Here is an 18,746-nt window from a genome sequence, read left to right as displayed (position 1 = left end):
GCCCTCTCTAAGCAACAGAGACTTCACCACCACCCAGACCACCTCATCCTCTGCAGCTGCCACTGGCACAGGCTGAGACAACACTAACAGGGTAACATCCTAGAGATAGAAGGCATGGGTATTTAAAAACATGCCCTGCCAGGAAGAATTCCTGAGACATTTCCTTCTTTCAGAAGGCAAATCATGGGGCCGACCCTGTAGCGTAGTGGTTGGGTTCATGTGCTCTGCTTCAGTGGCCCAGGGTTCGAGGGTTTGGATCCTGGGCACAAACCTATGCACCACTCATCAAGCCATGCTGTGGCGGCATCCCACGTAAAATAGAGGAAGATTGGCACAGATGTTAGCTCAGGGCCAATCTTCCTGAGCAAAAAAACAAGGCAAATCATTTAAGGAAGTAGGTAATAGCGCAGCAAACTTAGCCTCTTGGAAGGAAGAAAGAAAAGAGGGGAGGGAGGAGGGAGGAGATCCATTCCTAGTCTCAGTTAAATCCATTGTTTTAAATGTAATAAAGGAATAGAGTAAAGGGATCCAAGTCCAAAAGGCAGAAGCTCAAAGGGTAACAAGGTATACTTTCCACTGTATTGTATCTTACTGTAGGTAAAATATGATATACTTCTTGAAGACTGAGTCAAACCACAGCCAGTTTTCTTTGTTAATTACCCAATAATCAACATATTTGGCTATAAAACATCCAGACTCAGAGGTATTGAGTCAAACAAGAGAACCTCCATCACACCGCCTGCCTGGAGGTAACCACTATTAACAGTTCAATGTGCAGATCACCAATTCTTTTACTAGGCCATTATAAAGTTTACCTATCTTTAAAAGTAACAAACAGGATCATATTACAGATAGGGCATGCATTACCAGCACGGTAATTTTTTTAAAAGGCCTCTGACACTTGCCTTTGCATGTATAACAGAACTCCAACTCCGTCCCAGGCCCACAGAGCCCTGCGGGCCGGGTCTTGCCCTCTGTCCCAGCCACACTGGTCTTCCTGCTCTTCCCGGGGAGTTCCAAACTCCCCCAGGCCTACCCCTGACTTTCAGCACCTGCTGCTCTCGCTGTGGAACACCCCTCCCCCAGACCCCCTCAGGGCTGGCTCCTTTTCAGCTCACAGGTCTCAGCTCCAGCGCCACCCCTTCAGGGAGCCCTTCCCAAGCCCATCTCACGACGCTTCTGCCGCTGGGCCGCCCTCTAGCCCATCACTCTGATTTCTTCCTTCATATCATTTCTCATTACCTGAAAGGACTGTACATGTCTGCTTACTTGCTCCTTGTCTTTCTGCCGCAGGCAGGCAGGACCTGATCTCGTCTTGTTTACTACTGTAGCCTATCCTAAGGATGGTTCTCACACAGGGTAGGCATTTAATAAATATTCACTGAGTGGAGGAATGAAGGGTTTTTCAACTTTCATTCTTGAAATTGAACAATGTATCTTGGAGTTCTCTCCATGGCAGTACAAACAGGTCAAATTTGTTTTCTAGTGGCTGCATAGTATTTCAGGTGAGAATGGACCAAACATATGAGATCTTTCCTGTTACTGACGAACGTTAGTCACGTCCAGTTTTTCTCTCACAGGCAGTGCTGCAAAGGAATTCCCTGGATGGAAGCCTGTGCGCAGGAGTGCTGGACGATACATTCCATCTGTGGCCAACATTTTCCCAAGATTTTACAGAAAGTATTGTGTTCTGATCAATTTTGCAAACTCCTCCTTCAAAGCTAAAATGCCATCCTCTGACTCACCTCGACAGTGGTGCTCTGCCCCACTCCCCCTCCCTCAGCCCAGAGTTGGCTCAACTGGCAAGGATGGGGTCTATTGTCTTTGAGTCTTTATCTTCAGAGCCAGAGGGCAAAGTGACCCTCAAAACTGGCTTGAATGAACGAGAGAAAAAGTTAACACTGATAGAATTACAACAAAGATTCTGAGAATAGCTAATGCTTACCTAGTAATAATTAGGGAGACTATTTAATTTGCTGTTGAAACCAGGACACTTTTGGGAGTGAAAGGGGGTGTTATTAATTTGTCATGTTGGGACAAAAGGGGAAAACTGGGGGTATCAGGGCCAACCAGGACATGTGGCCACCTTAGCACTAACATACATTGATGCCCGTCAGGGCTCTTCCTTGCACCGGTTCCCTTTAATCCTCACCACAGCCACACACTTTTATTATGGCTAGTTCACGACGAGGAAGTGGATGCTCAGTGTGGTTAAGTCTGTTGTCTGAGGTTACACAGCTGCTGAGAGGTGGAGCTGGAATTCAAACCCAGGTCTGTCCAGTTCTTAACAGCTGTTCTAAACGCGTGATTTAGGTAAATGATTCGTAAGGAGAGAATGTCCTGCTCAGTGGTCCTGGTAACCATTCATTCAGTCCTTTGTGACGGTCAGGAAGAGCAGAGCACAGAAAGGATGGAGATGACGGCACGAACAGCACCTTTCCCGTGTGTCCTCTTACAGGGGGATTTGGAGGGTCCTCACAACACACCAGTACTATCCTACCCTTCTCTGAAAACCCTGTGTGACAAATATCCCAAAGGCAGAGCGTGGGCAGAGCCGAGCCCATCACCAGAGGCGGGGGGTGTCCTAGGGCTGCATACGCTCTCTTTGGCCCAGTAACATGTGCAGCAGAGGTCCCTAAGGAAACGAAACTCCTAGAAACAGAAAACACTGCGTCTCTGAAGAAAAGACAAGAAAAACACTCCCTTGTTTTAATCACAAATTCCAAAATGATGGAAGGCCAGAGCCAAATGACTCACAGGTAATGTTTATATAAGTGCCCAAATTCAGGAAAGATAAGAGAGGAAACCTGATGGCAGATAATGGGATGACATTATCCAAGAGAATTGGTTTAGGATTAAAAACAAACAAAACCCTGAGGTTTACAAAGAGTTCTCCAGTGAAAATGGCCAGAGTCCTCTCTGCTTCCTCCGGGCAAGATCTGCTCACAGAGTACCCTCCTTTGATTCCGGATAGTGATCTGTGGGGAGAATTCTGTTCAATGGAATCATTAAAACCCACCGGGGACTTCCACTCTGCCCATGAAGAAATAACAGCCTCACAAACTGCTGTCCTGCCACAAACAACTAGAAATCTGATAACAGATACGAGACAAAACTGTTTCCTGACGTTGGGCACCAGGCAGGGTAGGACTGTGACTCTTGGCAGAAGGGAAACAAACAAGATGGCCACTCCTGCCCCAGGCCCTGGCCCAGCTTACTGCCTGGACGTAGTTTCCACGCTGAGGCTCAGGGAGGGGAACCCCAAACTGAGCCCAGCAGTCTCAGTCTTGGTGAGAAGAGCAGAAGATGAGAGATGGGTGAGGCCAAAGCAGCTAGAGCACCTGGGAGGAGGAGCCGCACAGAAGGACCTCTGGAGAGCTGCAGCAGAGTCCCCTTGAAGCTTGGGCCAACACTGATCTGTACTTGAGTGGGGTGAGATTCCAAGAGGCTGGGGAAAGAAGCTAAAAAGGAGAAGGCTGGGGGCTGGCCCCGTGGCCGAGTGGTTAAGTTCACGCGCTCTGCTGCAGGCGGCCCAGTGTTTCATTGGTTCGAATCCTGGGTGTGGACATGGCACCGCTCATCAAACCACGCTGAGGCAGCGTCCCACATGCCACAACTAGAAGGACCCATAACGAAGAATATACAACTATGTACCGGGGGGCTTTGGGGATAAAAAGGAAAAAAATAAAATCTTTAAAAAAAAAAACAACAAAATGTTTAAAAGCCAGTGATGCCGAGGAAATTAAAAAAAAAAAAAAAGGAGAAGGCTGAACAATTCCCAAGGTGGACACAGGGCTGGGAATAGTTTGTGTTCCCATCAGCCAGAGTGGAAGGGCCTCATACCAGATGAGACATGAGGCGGGGTCCTCAGAAGGGTGCTGCCTCGGTGCTGAGTGCTGCTCTGGACCTGCCCTGACAAAGTTTAAAGCAGATCTCAAAGGATTAAACTGATTCCAAGGAATTTAGATACATGCCAGAAGAAAGTCCAGAACCCTATGAAGGAATACAATAAAATTTAGTATTCAACAACACAATGCAGTTCACAATGACTGGCATCCAATCAAAAATTAATAGGCAAGCAAAGAGCAGGAAAATAGGACTTATGAAAGGAAGAAAAATTAATTGACAGAAGCAGACCTAGGACTGACAGATGATGGAATTAGCAAACAAAGACATTAAAATAGCTACTACAAATATGTTCCATATGCTCAAGAATGCAGAGATAATCATGAACACGAAGAGGAGGAGAAATGGAAGACATAAAAATGACCCAGGGGCCGGCCCCGTGGCCGAGTGGTTAAGTTCTCGTGCTCTGCTTCAGTGGCCCCGGGTTTCGCTGGTTCGGATCCTGGGCGCGGACATGGCACCGCTCCTCAGGCCATGCTGAGGCGGCATCCCACATGCCATAACTAGAAGGACCCACAACTAAAAATATACAACTATGTACCAGGGGGCTTTGGGGAGAAAAAGGAAAAATAAAATCTTAAAAAAAAAAAAAAAGACCCAAAGGGAACTTCTGTAGATGAATAATACAATATCTGAAATGAAAAATACACTGGTCGGGATTAACAGGAGATTGAGCATGGCAAAAGAAAAGGCATAGGGGAAAAAAGATTAAAAAAAGGGCAAAGCTATTATAACTGGAGTCCCAACAAGAAAGGACAGGGGAGGACAGAAAAATGTATTTCAAGAAATGGGTAAAAATGTCTGCAGGAAAGCTATAAACTTACATCAACCATAAACCCAAGAAGCTCAACGCCCCCCAAGCAGAATCCAAAGAGAACCAGACCACGCCACATCAAAATCCAATTGCCACACACCTATCAAAACGGCCAAACTTCTTAAAATTAAAATAGGTGTTGGTGAAGATGCGAAGTCGCTGGAACTCTCTCACACATTCTGGTGGGAATGTGCATGATCCAATCACTTTGCAAAACACTTGGCAGTTTCTAATACAGTAAAGCACACAACTTCCTATATGACCCAGCAACCTTACTCCCAGGTGTTTATCCAGGATAAATGAAAACATATGTAAATATTCACAGCCAAAATCTGGAAAAGCCCAAACATCCTTCAAACGGTGAATGGATAAACGTGGCTGAGTAAGAACGTATAAACTACTGATACAGCAAAAACGTGCCATCTCTCAAGAACGTTATGATAACTGAAAGAAATGAAACACAAAAGACTACCTACTACATGAGTTCATTCATATGACATTTATATTCTGGAAAAGGCAAAACTATAGTGAAAGAATGCCAGGGCCCAGGGATGGGCTGAGCGACTGCCGGCCCAGGGCAGTCTCCCCACCTTTGAGTGAAGGCCTTCTTTCTTTGGGAAAGAGGGAACACTGGAAGAGAGATTTTGATCTCTGCTACGGGATGCTGGGTACAGAGCAAATGTGACTGTGACAATACTGAGGCCCTGGACCCAGCCAGGTCGAAATCCCAGCGCATCCCTAGAGAGCTGGTAAATCTCCTTTATTACTTAAGTTCTTCTAAGTTGTGACTTACTCTTGTGATTGAAAGTGACCTAACTCACACAACCTCTTTCACCAGGCAGGACAACGTGCCATCGACCCCAGCATTTCACTGCTCTCCGTCACTTACCCGAGAGTGAGATTCCTTCCGCGAGCCCATACGGAAGATAAGCAAAAATGATCATCATGCCAAACTCCAAGGAGGGCGTTTTCCTCAAGTCAATATGCTTCAGCACGTAAATCACAGTTGTCAAGGAAAAAGAACCAAGGGACAGCTGAGGGGGCATCTAGAGAAGTCACAAACTGCCGCCTTCCAAACATACTAGACAACGGACACAAAAGGTTCTGAACATCCCAAGGTAACGGGGAACATTTGTCATTACGGATTTTTTTGCAGGGAGACTCTTGTTTCAAGAAACAGAATCTGACAAATCACTAAGAAATGTAAATCCCTGAGACAAATGGTAGGGGAAAATTAAAATCAACCTAAGTCGACATTTGAAAATGCTGACTTGGACGGCTGAGAGCTGGGGCACAGCTGGGCTGCAGACAGATGGGGACAGCGCACACACCAGGCCCTTCCAGGGCCGCGTCACTCCTCCGAGGACATGAGATGAGATCACTAACGGGGTTTCCAGAACTCTGAGGTTCAATGTCCCACTGAAGGACCTTCTTTCCTATTCCTGGAGATGTCTAAACTGATGCTCCTGTGAAAGGAGAGTCTTCTATGTATTCAAATATTGTTCACATGCCTATGCTGGAGCTCACAGCACCCATTTACTCAGCTACATTACAATAAATGGTTTTTCCCCCTTTTTTTAAAGAAAAAGATAAATATAGAGGAAAATACTGAAGAGGAAAGAGTCTTCTTTTCCATTCTGTTTATTGGTACAATATGAGAAGCTGTCAGCCGACTCAGTAGAGCCTTCAGACTTCTGGACAAAGGAGCTAATGGGAAAATTCAACAGGATGGTAGAAAAACGTGCGTGTCACAGGGAAAGAGGCTTTCCAGTCATCTGGGAGATAGACTGCTCGTGGAGGAGGCCAGGTGGCCATCGCCCTGCGATGCAGGCTTAGGCACACAAATGGTCTGGTGCCTGTTCCTATTTTAAACAGGAGGTATTTTCTATAGCAATAAAGGTGTCATTGGCCTGAACATGTCTGTTTCCTTCTCTGGCTGGAAAGGCTTATGGGTTGTTAAGTAACAAAATCAGCGCAAATAACTTCGACGGAGCTCACTTTGAAAGTCTCTTTTCTGATCCTTCCAGATAAACACATTGCACGGGGGTAGAGATTTTCTCAATTTGACATTTTCAAAGGAAATTAACTTCCAATTTTCTGAAAATGAAAAGTGAAACAGAGGAAAATGAAATTCATCTGAATGTGGTTATCATACTCTGGGAACTGAGAAGCCTCCAAAATCACATCTGATATCCAAGAGTTGTACATGTTTTTTAAGCTTTGAAAAGTGACATCCTAAATTTCATATGCTAAATTAAAAAATCCTTGAGTTTAAATTAAAGTGTTCCTCAAACCAAAACTAAGCATAAAAATCCTTCTTCAAACACCACCTTAGACTAAAATTGGCCTCTTATTAAGGAACTGGAGAAAATGGCTAGAGATGGATGTAATTAAGAGTAATCTTCTCAGCCACGCGTGTTCATCATATTAAAAGGATATTAATGCAGAGATTAAGCCAGTGAGGGTGCCGAGTGCTGCTGAGCCAAAGAACATTTTGAGGAAGTAGCCAAGGGCTTGTAAAAATGTTTGCCACCCACTGACATCTGACACATTTTTTCTTGTTAAACCTTCAGCTGTGCTAGGAAATAAAAGAAAAACGGAAAGAAGTTAAAATGTTATAGACAAAGTTATTAGAAACTAAGTTGGAACTTAAAAACTTATTTCTTGTTTATTCCCTCATTCACCCATCCATCGTTCAATCAGTTAGTCAAACATTTATTTGTTCACCTACTTTGCTCCAGGCACCATGTTAGTTTCTGGGGGTTCAAAGTCCCGCCCTCGAGGAGCTCTACAGTCTAATGAGGGAGAAAAACAAGATGGGAGCTAATGGCCATCGCAGCTAAGGGCAAAGGGCTGCAGAAACACAGGGTGGGCATCTAACAGACTGCTGGGGGTCAAGGAAGGTTCATGATAACAAGTGGGCTGGGTTCAGATTTAGGATAAAGAAGAGTTAACCAGGTGAAGAAATGAGGGAAAGCACCCCAGCAGACGGAACAGCATGTGCAGAGGCAGGGACCCAAGAATAGGTGGCACATTATGGAGCATTCAACTACATAAGTCAGTACAGACAAAACACGTGAATGGGGGGAGGGGCGGCTGGGGAAGACAGCGGCAAGAGATAAGGCAGGCGCAGCAGGCAGTGCAGGGCCTGGGAAAGGCTTTTGATGAACCAAGCTAGGGAGTCCTGACGGCCCTGGGGAGTCATGGGGGTGTTTTCAGGACAGGGCGGGATTCCTGTGATAAAACCTGAAATTGAGGCTATGGCAGGAAGATGAGAATGGAATTGGCTAGAGAAGAAATGCCATTGGATACAGGCCAAGAGGGTGGATTTAGGAGGCATTAGGGGCAAGAATTGAAAGAACTTTCCTTTTACTATAACACAACAAAGTAAAATGTCAGAAGCCATTAAATTAAATTGTCGGTTTTACCCCCAAATGGAAAAGAAAACCATTATACATTAAGATGGAGTCATTCTCATTAAATATCCTCCCCCTGCTGATTCTCCCTTTGGACTCTCTCTCAATCCCTCCCTCCCTCCTGTACTATCCTCTGTCCTAGGGCTAACGCCTCACAGATCTCTATAGCTGTGTCCTTGTCTTCCTAAGGACCAACCCACTCTCTCCTCAGGGGCCTGAATGACCTTTCAAATACACATCTGATCAGGTTACTGGCCTATTCAAAACCCAACAGCTCCCTGCTGCTTTTTAAGGAGGAAACCCAGTCTCCTTAGCAGACCTGGCTCCCCTCCCCGCCATACCTCTCTGTCCCATCTCCTCCTCATTCAGAGCAGGCCTCATTGTCCCTGGCACCTCCCTGTAGGTCATCTTTCATTCTTCCCTGGCTCCAGCTAGCTCCCTGGTTTGTTCCTCAGAACCCAAGCTCAGTGTTATTTCCTCAGGGACACCTGCCCTGACCCCTTCCACAGGTCAGCTCATTTACAGGCTCTCCTGTGCCTGCTTTCTCCACCACAGCACGTGAAAACTAACGCCTCCTTCCATGAGGCCCAGGCCTGTGTCCACCTTGTTCACTGCCATATGTCCAGGGCCTGAGGCAAAGCCCAGCACACAAAGGTCACAATCAATTTTTGCTGAATCAGTAAACGAAACAAAGAATACTTAAGAGTAATATTCAGCTTTATTTATTTTTTTTTTGAGGAAGATTTACCCCTAAGCTAACATCTGCTGCTAATCCTCCTCTTTTTGCTGAGGAAGATTGGCCCTGAGCTAACATCTGTTTTATATGTGGGACACCTGCCATAGCATGGCTTGATAAATAGTGGGTAGGTCTGCTCCTGAGATCTGAACTGCTGAACTCCCGGCTGCTGAAGCAGAGCATGCAAACTTAACCACTGTGCCACTGGGCTGGCCCCTCAGTTTCATTTTTAATCAGCGTTTCACAAACTGGTATGATTTTAAGGCAGGATAATCTCCGATAAAAGGATAGCTTGATCAAATAACCTTAGGAAACCTTTCATGGCCATTCACAGCACAATACAACATAATAAAGGTTCTGAGATGTCCTGCAAAAAAGAAAGCGCTTTTCACGCAAAAGTTTTCCAGACTCACCTGAATGTGCAATCTCCCCCATGCCCTTTCCTTCCCAGCAGGTCACAGGTTAACAGCTCACCTTGGGGAGCGCCGGAGCCAACAAGGTTCTTATTGGGAAAGTGCGTCTGAAGACTAAGATCACCTACAGTTCCCAAATGGATCTGTGGGCCACGTGCATGGTGTCCTGCCCCCACCCCACTGCCACAGCTGGTACAACATTGGTGTCACTGCTTTTTTTTTACACAGGGGAGGCTGAGGCCCAAAGAGAGTGACTAACTGGGGGAGGTCACACCACAGATTAATAGCAGACCCAGGGTGAGGCCAACGGTTTCTGAACTCGGGATAAATGAAAGTAGAATTCAGACTCTTTCAGGTCTGGTAACTGTCCACGTTTTATTTTTTCAAGTCATGGTTCTTATACCTTAAAGAATAAATGACAGTGCTTCTTTAGGATCCATTTCACGAGCTTAAGCTATAGCTGGAGAGAATAAAAGAGTTCCTCTACAGCAATTATGAGAATAAACTGTCATAGTAACAAATCAAAGATAAAAATAACGAAGTTAATGAAGAAACAGAAGATACTTAGCTTTCTGGCATTTATGAAAGTGGAAACATTAAAAAATGGTCATTTATGAAGTATACCCCTTAAAAACAAGACATGATTCTACCTTATAACCAAAAAAAGCTGATAATAGCCCCCTCCTGTACCGCCAAAAAAAAAAAAGGCAGGCTTACCATGCCCCCTCTCTCCCTCTTCTCTCTGAAAATGACACCTTGTCTGAGAAAGCTTCCTCAAACCCTTCACAGTGGTTGTTTTGCCTTCATACCCAAGGCACTGTGTTCACTTCTCTCTGAGCATCTTTCTCCCACCTTGGACTGAGCTCAAGTACAACTGGACTCCGAGTAGCATCTGGCACACAGAGGCCCCTCACCAAATGCTGATGGCGGGCGACCAGCCTTTAGCACGTCTAGAGAGTCAGTGAGGCTGGATGTGGCTCAGGTCAGTGACTGCCACCCTAGCCTGTCGGAGGCGGAGGCCGGACACTACAGATGCCTGTGGTCCACAGATCCAATTTGAGGAACTGTCATCATAGGTGATTTTGGCCTTCAAAAGCACTTTTCCAGGAAGAACTTTTGGCTACTTATAATGATGCCATCACTTCTCATCTTAAAAAGAAAATCTTATATAATCTTTGGCCTTTTTGTGGCAAAGAGACCTGGAAAAGCTCAGAAAAGATCCTACTTCTAACAGATTAAAAAATAAACAAATAAATTAGAGACAAAGAAGTTGAGTTTAGATCCTAATGTAGAAAAATAACACATGATGTCATCTCCAATTTCAGTAAAGTTCTTTATCACAAATGTTCAATACGTGCAGCCAGGACATGAGATAAAAGTCAAAACCAGAAAGCTAAGAAGCTTTCAGAGTAGATCTCAAATAAGAAAAAATATTGCCATCAGATTTCTTAAAGGTCTTACAGCATGGTGTCTGATAATTTCCTAATAGAGTTATAGAAACTTTTGCCAAGAGAAACATGAAAAAGTCAAAAATAGGGAGCTGGTTAAATAGGTCACAGTAAATCCATAGAAAGGAACACTCTGTAACCAGTAAAATGACGTTATAGAAGATTAGTTTACAAACTCTGTCCAATGGAAAAGTCACAATACAGTATATGGCATACAAGCCCATCTAAATAAAATATACGTATACTTCTACCAAATTGTTAACCATAATTATCTCTGAGTAGTACCAGTCCATGTAATTTTTTTTTCTTTTTTGCTTGTGTTTTCTAAATTTTATATGAAGAATATACGTATTACTTTTTGAGTAATAAAAATTTTACAGTTTGTTTTGTTTTGTTTGTCTGCTGAGCATCTCTTGCAATTAAGCAGCATTTGGTAAATTCTTTCTGTAAAATTAGGATAAAAATGGCAAACAGAGTGTAACAATAACCAGGGGTGGAAGCAGAAGAGGAAAGGCTGTCGTGTTAACTGATGTCAGATGCTTTCCACACAGCATCACACGTAACTCTTCAACCGAGGCAGATGTATTCTCACCCTCACTTTACTGCTGAGAAGCCTGTGGCTCAGAGGCGTGAAGGAGCTGGCACAGGATCACACAGCTATGAGTGGCATCAGCAGGACTTGAAGCCAAGTCTGCCTGACTCCAAACCCTGGGCTCTTTCCACCATAAACTGTTGTTTTAGGCCAACACAAGAATTCTGAATGAAGTCTGTTAAGAAAATGCTACCTACCATGGAGTGGTTATGCTTATCAAGGATCTCCACAAAAAGGAAACAAGTCAGTATTCAGATAGCGGAAATTCTGTTCTCTAACAGAACACAGATTGGCCCCTAAAATTCTCTTAGCTCATCTAGGATACACTATCCAGGATCTTTTCTCCAACTGCTTTGACTGTCTATGCCTTCTCTGTTTTTTGGCAAAACTGTTTGGGTCTCCTGCCCACATAAGCTAATGAACAGCACAAAACGCAGAGTTTGAGGGAACAGGCCTGCAGCAGATAAATGCATTTGAGATTATCGTAAATTCATTCCATTTTCCCAATGACTGTTTTTTTAAGGACTGGCACCTGAGCTAACATCTGTTGCCAATCTTCTTTTTTCTTCCTTCTTCTCTCCAAAGCCCCCCAGTACATAGCTGTATATTCTAGTTGTAGGTCCTTCTGGTTCCATGTGGGATGCCACCTCAGCATGGCTCGATGAGTGGTACTAGGCCCACGCCCGGGATCCCAACCAGTGAAAGCCTGGGCTGCCGAAGTGGAGCACGTGAACTTACCCACTCGGCCACGGGGCCGGCCCCTCCCAATGACCTCTTGATATTTTATGAGTCATCTTTAATTTTTCAGATCCTCTCAACTAGGCAGTAATACCAATGAACATTTGGAAAAGATGAGCAGTTTCCAAGTAGCTTTCACACAATGGCATCTCAAGGTGGGAGGCCTGTTAGTATCACTACCTTATTTTACAGCTGTGAAAACAAAGGTGACATGCAACAGCTCCTGAGTGGGAGAGCGGGACCTCTGTCTAGTGCTTTCATCTGCAACAATGCTGCCCCGACACTGATCCCTCGACTGGCTGCTCCATCATCTTCTGGGGAACTTAGTAAAAACCTAAGTTCTTGGGACTCACCCCAGACCAAATGAATCAGAAGCTCTGAGGGTGGGCCTGGGAATACTACATTTCATTAGCATCCCCAGTGACACTGATGAGAAGCTGGGCTCAAAACCACTGCGAAAAGGCAGCTCATAAAAGGTGGACTCTCCTCTCCTAATCACCCCCGGGCCTTGATGATATTCTTGGGGCATGTCAAGCCTTGTCAAAACGGAGAGATGGAGAAGCAGGTGACCCAATCACCCAGAGGACAAGCAACCGTAAAGGCAGCTGCATGGAAATATTTGTCCCTTTGTCACAGGGACCTTTAGTTCCATCACTTGAAGAAAGCACACTTACTTGGTCAGGACAATGGAGACTGCATCGTTGAGAATACTCTCTCCAAAAACCAGCATGTTGAGCACTGGGTCCACATGAAGTGCATTGAAAATAGCAATAGTAGCTACTGGATCAACAGCAGAAATTAGGGAGCCAAATGCAAAACTGTAAAGAAGACAAAAGGAAGGGGTATTTTGTAATGCTTATCGCTTGGTCCACACAGGAAAACATTAAAGCCAAGGACTGTATTTGATATAACATAATAGGACACACGGTAGCTGAAGCAACTACAGAAGATGGTGTATCTTTTTCTACTTACAATATCTGCTAATTGACTCTGTGGGTAGAGCAGTGAAAGGCCCACTCTAAAAGGAGTTGTTAGCAATGGCCCGGTTTTCCACTGTAAGTACCGAGACTTTCTTTTGACCAATGATGGATGGAAGACTTTTGCTTAAATACATTACACACTTCCCAAGGTTTTTAGTCAGAGCAGCTGGAACCATGATGGCCCGGGGGCCTTCCCCACATGGCCCATGAGCTCCTGGGTCTGACCTCTGCTTTGCCCCTAGCCACTATCTGTGACTGAGCTCAGCCTCCATTCCAGATTTGCAACGTGTAAGAAAGTACCAAAGCCAGAAGCAACTCCAGTGTGGTTCAAGGCATGGGCAGCTTGGGTGGCAGAGACCAGCGCCAGCGCTGCCTCCCTACGCCACGGCTCTCACTGACAACACCCATGGAGGTCTCATTACCTCCAACAAACAGGTAGTAATTGCCTAACATGTTTCAGGCACTGCGGCAAACAATAATAGCAAACATTAATGTGGCACTTACCATGTCCCAGGCACTCTACGAAGCACTTTAGAGAGTACCCAACAATCCACACAGCAACCATATGAGATGGTACTACTAGTGCCCCAATTACACAGGCAAAACTGAGGGACAATGAGGTTAAGTAACTTGTCCAAGGTCAGACAGCTAACAAGTAGCAGAGCCAGGATTCAACCGCAGGCCATTTGGCTCAGAGTCGGTGCTCCTAACAACTACACTTGATATAGCAATATCCAGAGACTAAGACCAATTTTGAAAATGGCAAGCATTACCCAGGAAATTAGGGTGACAAGAGAAAGAGTAACCTTGTGGGCGGGGTAGGGGCCACTTAGAGTGGGTGGTCAGGAAGAGAGGACACACCTGAACAAGGACCTACATGACAAGAAGCAGGCGGCCAGGCCAAGATCCGGGGGCAGTGGCAACAGCAAGCTACCTCTGAGGTGGGAGCAAGCTTGGTTGCCTGAGAAACAAAAAGGTTAGTGTGGCAGTAGTGTGGTGAGGGCAAATGGGAGACATTAGAGGCTGGTGGGGAGGCAGGGCCTCATACCCTGTGGGCCTGTGGGCCACCTAAGGAGTCTGGGTGATTTGTCTCTCATCCCATTTGTCTTCTTTCCCCCTCAGCATTCTTGCAAGCCTTCTATTCCTTCCGACTGCTATGCCCGGCACTTTCTTTCTACTTCAGCAGAATGGTTAGGTCTGCCCTCTTCCACAACACATGACAAAACATGGAGCCCCAAGGGGACAGGTCTGCGTGGGGACATAAGCCAGAGACTATCCGCCTCTGTTTCTGGCCCGTATCAAGCCTGCAGTCTGGGAGGGGAGAGGGTGCCACTTGGCCTGGCGACGGGAGCATGCTTGGTCCCCTCTGTCATCACCTGCAGCCCTCGATGCTCATTTGACCCCAGGCTCAGGGAGAGGAGTGCCGGCAGAGCACATACCTGGCTACCTTGCCAGTCAACAGTTCTCTCTGTAAATCAGTAATCTGGCACACTAGTTTCCATGGCAGCTCCCTGTGAGTTTGCTTAACGTAAATTCATGCAGAGAGCCTGCTCACCTCAGGGGCAGCCTCCAAACCCCAAGCTGAGGATCAGACCCCAAAGGATGGTCTTAGCTTAGACCAGTTCCCAGACTTTCCCTATCCTCATAGAGGTTGTCACATGCCCTATGAGCTGTGACGTTACCTGCCTCTTGCCCTCACTGTGAGTGCCAAGGGGGTGGGCACTGTTTTAGCCTTGGGTGTATTCCCAGGATCTGGACTGGGATGGCCCAGAGATATCTGTGGGAGGCAGGCAGGAGGGAGGGACGGGGGAGGGAAGGAAAGGTAACGGCACTAAATGGCTGTCGACCTGGAAGGCCCTGTCCTGTGGGCAGCTGGCTTTGAGGCTCTTGTGCTACAACCCAGACACAGAGCTTCTTCTCTCTCCTCTTCTTTGATTCCCACTCTCATCACCCATGGCAACATCAAGGGGGCCTCGAAGGAAGAACACCTAAAAAGTGTGTCCTGAAAGGGAGGGAGAGGCAAGGGAGGCGAAGCTGGGAGCCTTTGGTGCGTTGTGTGCTGACTGTGTGTGGCTCAGCTGGCCCCTCCCTCCATTCTCATGCCCAGTGCAGCAGAATGGACAGCCACAGTTCTCTCTGCTCCACACTCACTCCCCTGGTTTTGGTAATGGCACCCCAATTTTCCTTTGGGGAGCCGCACCTCCCCCTCTCTCCATCCATGGGGTTGCGTGGGGCTCTAGAAGTGAGCAGAGGACCCAAGCTCGGTCAATGAGGGCCATCAACAGGCATTTACCAGGTCATCAGGAGTGAGGTGGCCCTTTTGTCAGGGATGGCTGAAGCGAGGGTGAGGTGACTAAGAGCCATCAGTGCTGCCACACGAAGTGAGCATGCCCGAGGAGGAAACGAATCAGGGAAGACCTGAGCTGCGACAGTGAGAGGAGAGAATCCTGCCATTGTGGGCCCCTGGAGGCTGTCATACCAGAAGCCACCACCCCGGGGACACTTCAGTTCGATGAACTAACAAACTTCTTTCTTGCTAAAACTAGTTTGTGTTAGGTTTCAGTTGCACTGAAAGAGGTCTGCCTAATGTTCTTTGTCAAAGTCCCCGTGGCATCCTGACCTGGAAATCAGAGAACAGGAACCAGAAGATGATGAACAGATAGAGGGAGGGAGAGATGGAAAGAGCTGTGTTAAAGCAAATACAGTGAAAAGGTAATTGTAGAACGGAGGTGGTGGTCACAGGGGCGTCCACTGTACAATGCCTCACCTTTTCTGTATGTTTGAAACTGTCACAATAAAAAGTTGGAGGGAAATGCTTTGCATAAATCATGTAACACATTTAGCTTTGGCTGGGAATCTAAGTTGGGGCAGAGTATTTCTGACAGTGAATATGAAAAGTCTGAGACATGCACTGACTGAATCATCGAGAGCTCTGAATCCAAGGGGTCATTCCACCATGCCATCAGTTGCTCCACTTTGCACCTTCATGACCCAATTCTTTAAAAGGCCAGACACTAGAAGTTTAACTTAAAAATGTCTTTTCTTTATTCCATTATCTCAAAAGATAGCAACACCAAGAAAACAAAAAGGAAATAGACTGGGACAGTGAAATAATTCAGGGCGTGTCTATGAGTAAATCTCTCTCCAGCAAAAATATCACCAAAATAAAACCTGTGCAACAAAGTTATTTTTATGTTTCCTATAAGCGCAGAGGCCTATGTGTCTCATGTTTGATCTGCATGGTGTTTTGAAAAGTTGAATAAATTGTCACTATCTGAAAACTAGAAAATTCCCTATTAAAATCTAGAAACTTGGCCTCTTTTGAAAAGAATTTCTTAAACACCTAGTAACTCTGGGCCCATAATGGTAATTACTAGGTGGAGCTGACAAGTAGCTGTCCCTTCAGACAGGGTGTGCTCTCTGGCTCCCCACTGTCCCCACCTCTGGACACACATCTGGCCAGCTTCCCTTTGTCAAGCGCTCTGCCAGGCCCTGCAGTTGTGTGGGTTTGCAACTGCTGGCTAATTTTCTCCAGAGCAGTCCCCACCTGTGGGTCCCCTTCTGTGGGACAGGCACTTTCTAACAGGAAGGGAAATGTCTGCAGGTAGAGAGAGAAAACTCTACTCGGTTCTTCGTCTGCTCGTCCAAGGGGAAATTCTTTGACTCCTCTCCCTGTGAACATCCCAACCACAGGTTCAATTCAATTTCACAAGAAATTTATCAAGCATTTTCTGTATCTCTAACCAGCTGCCCCCAAATAGGCTGAAGGCTTGAAGGCTGACATTCCTTTACAATGAAGGCTGTGTTTTGGGCATTTTTTTTCACTTGCAAAATACAGTCATGTGCCGCTTAATGATGGGATACATTCTGAGAAACGTGTCATTAAGCGATTTCAACATCATAGTGCACTTACACAAACCTAGATGGTATAGCCTACTACACACCTAGGCTATACGGTACTAACCTTAGGGGACCACTGTCGTGTGCACAGTTCGTCGTTAACTGAAATGCTATGCAGCATGTGACTACCTACAAAACGCAGGGCATCAGTTCTGCTTAATTTCCAGCTCCTCATGGAATAGGAATGTGACTTTTGCTACTTGTTTATACATCAAGGCTATCTTGCAACAAAAGCTCTGAAATTTATGTCCTCAGGGAAGGGGGGAATGAGTTTGTCCTCAAAGCAGTCCAGAGGTTATCAGAGGCACATTTCCCATGAAAAGGGCTCCAAGTTTCTGGTCACCAAGTTGCTGCTAAAGGCTGAAAGCTCTGGCTGGCCCAATGGGAGGCCAGCTCCCCAGCCACGCCACAGGACAGAAGCAAGCACTGATGGTGATGTAGAAACAGAGCAAGACGGCACACTTGCTGCACTCCTCACAGAGGGAAACCAGGCCACGTCTGCCTGTGCACTTTTTCAGCTCTAGATCTGGTACCTTCCCAGAGACAGCTGCCTAGGTTATTCTCGCTAAGCCGATTATGGAAACTCCTGGACTGGCTCCTAGATGGCAGCTCTGAGGACTCACTGGAGTAGCTTCAGATGGAGAACATCCACGATAGAGCCCTTGGCCCTGCCTGCTTCCTCCACCCAGCCAGCCCCACCTCAGGCTTGATGGGAAGCTTAGAGGAAAGATTCATACCTCACTCCTCCCTCCGTCCCTAATCTAGCGAGAAATTAACTCGTCATTATGGCCACTGAAAAGACTCAGAAATTAGCTGGAGACAACTCAATAATAAAAGGACACTGGTGCCGCCTGTGGTGTAGGCGGGGCTAGTTAAGTGACCAGAGTTATTCCCTCTAAAGCTTAACTAAACCAGTCCTTTCAATTGGCAGTGCTCTGATTAGAGATCTTCAAAATTCCTTAACATAATTTTCATTCACTTTAGAGGCACAAATTAATTCAGAACAGATTCTACAACAGAAATCATCAGCAAAACAAAAAGAGAGACAGAACAGAGAAGAATCACGCCCAGGAATCAATGAGGAGAGAAGTTCCCCGAGAAAAGCGGTCACACGGGTGTTATGGTAGGAAAGCTTTACCTGTCTGTCATGTTGAGTTTAGAGATTACATCAGCCTGTAAAATAAAACACACAAACACACAGACACAAAAAAACCCCCTGGAGAACAGCCAAGAAGATTAAAATGTCCATTACTGCTTTATTACAAACAAACAAGGACATTAATCTTCAATCCCCAAACCACTCGAAAAATAGGGGAAACTCCTAAATTTTAGTTTAAGCGTGCACTTGATCATCATACAACAAAAGTATGGAAAAGAATGCCACCATTTTTCAAGCCAAATTAACTACAGTTTCCTTCTCTAAAGTTTTCCCATTTGACACTAGAAGCTAAGCAAGGAAGGGTGCATGACAGGCAGATTTATTCTGGTGCTCCTGAGGCAGCTAAAGGTGACATCAGATGGAATGGGCTTTGCTCTACAGATATCCGAAGAAGAAAACACTTCTGACGTACAAAGGAGGAATCTGCCTGAAACTCAGTCTTAGTTTACAGAATCGGGGCAGGAAAACCTTCTGCAGCTAACACTAAAGGAAAAGAACTGCCACATGCATAGACGTGCATAACGCACAACTACAGGTATTACCTTCCTAGGTAGGTTTGGCTTAAATAAACTCTAATGTGAACTCAAACTATAAAACACCCAATTGATCACACTGGAAATTAGTTTAGCAATGGTAGAAAATTC

At 45.7% G+C, this 18,746-nt stretch overlaps 1 protein-coding gene across 5 annotated transcripts in view; it reads right to left on the bottom strand.

Annotated features, from left to right (window-relative positions):
• SLC9A8 (solute carrier family 9 member A8) overlaps nucleotides 1-18,746 on the bottom strand; it is a 69,086-nt gene that overhangs the window by 19,371 nt on the left and 30,969 nt on the right. For all 5 annotated transcript variants that reach the window (XR_001396732.3, XR_001396733.3, XM_014832725.3 and 2 more), the window contains 4 exons: nucleotides 18,082-18,116; nucleotides 12,738-12,881; nucleotides 7,160-7,298; nucleotides 5,610-5,715 (listed from right to left, as the gene is read on the bottom strand). Coding sequence is in view for 3 of the 5 variants with exons in the window: in XM_014832725.3 (XP_014688211.1) it covers nucleotides 5,610-5,715; nucleotides 7,160-7,298; nucleotides 12,738-12,881; nucleotides 18,082-18,116 (424 nt within the window). In the remaining 2 variants the exon portion in view is untranslated. The remainder of the gene's footprint in view (nucleotides 1-5,609; nucleotides 5,716-7,159; nucleotides 7,299-12,737; nucleotides 12,882-18,081; nucleotides 18,117-18,746) is intronic.

Source organism: Equus asinus, chromosome 15 (assembly GCF_041296235.1).
Source record: "Equus asinus isolate D_3611 breed Donkey chromosome 15, EquAss-T2T_v2, whole genome shotgun sequence".
NCBI classification, from domain to species: Eukaryota; Metazoa; Chordata; class Mammalia; order Perissodactyla; family Equidae; genus Equus; species Equus asinus.
The sequence above is the reverse complement of the archived record's forward strand: the minus strand, read 5'-3'. Positions and strand labels throughout refer to the sequence as shown.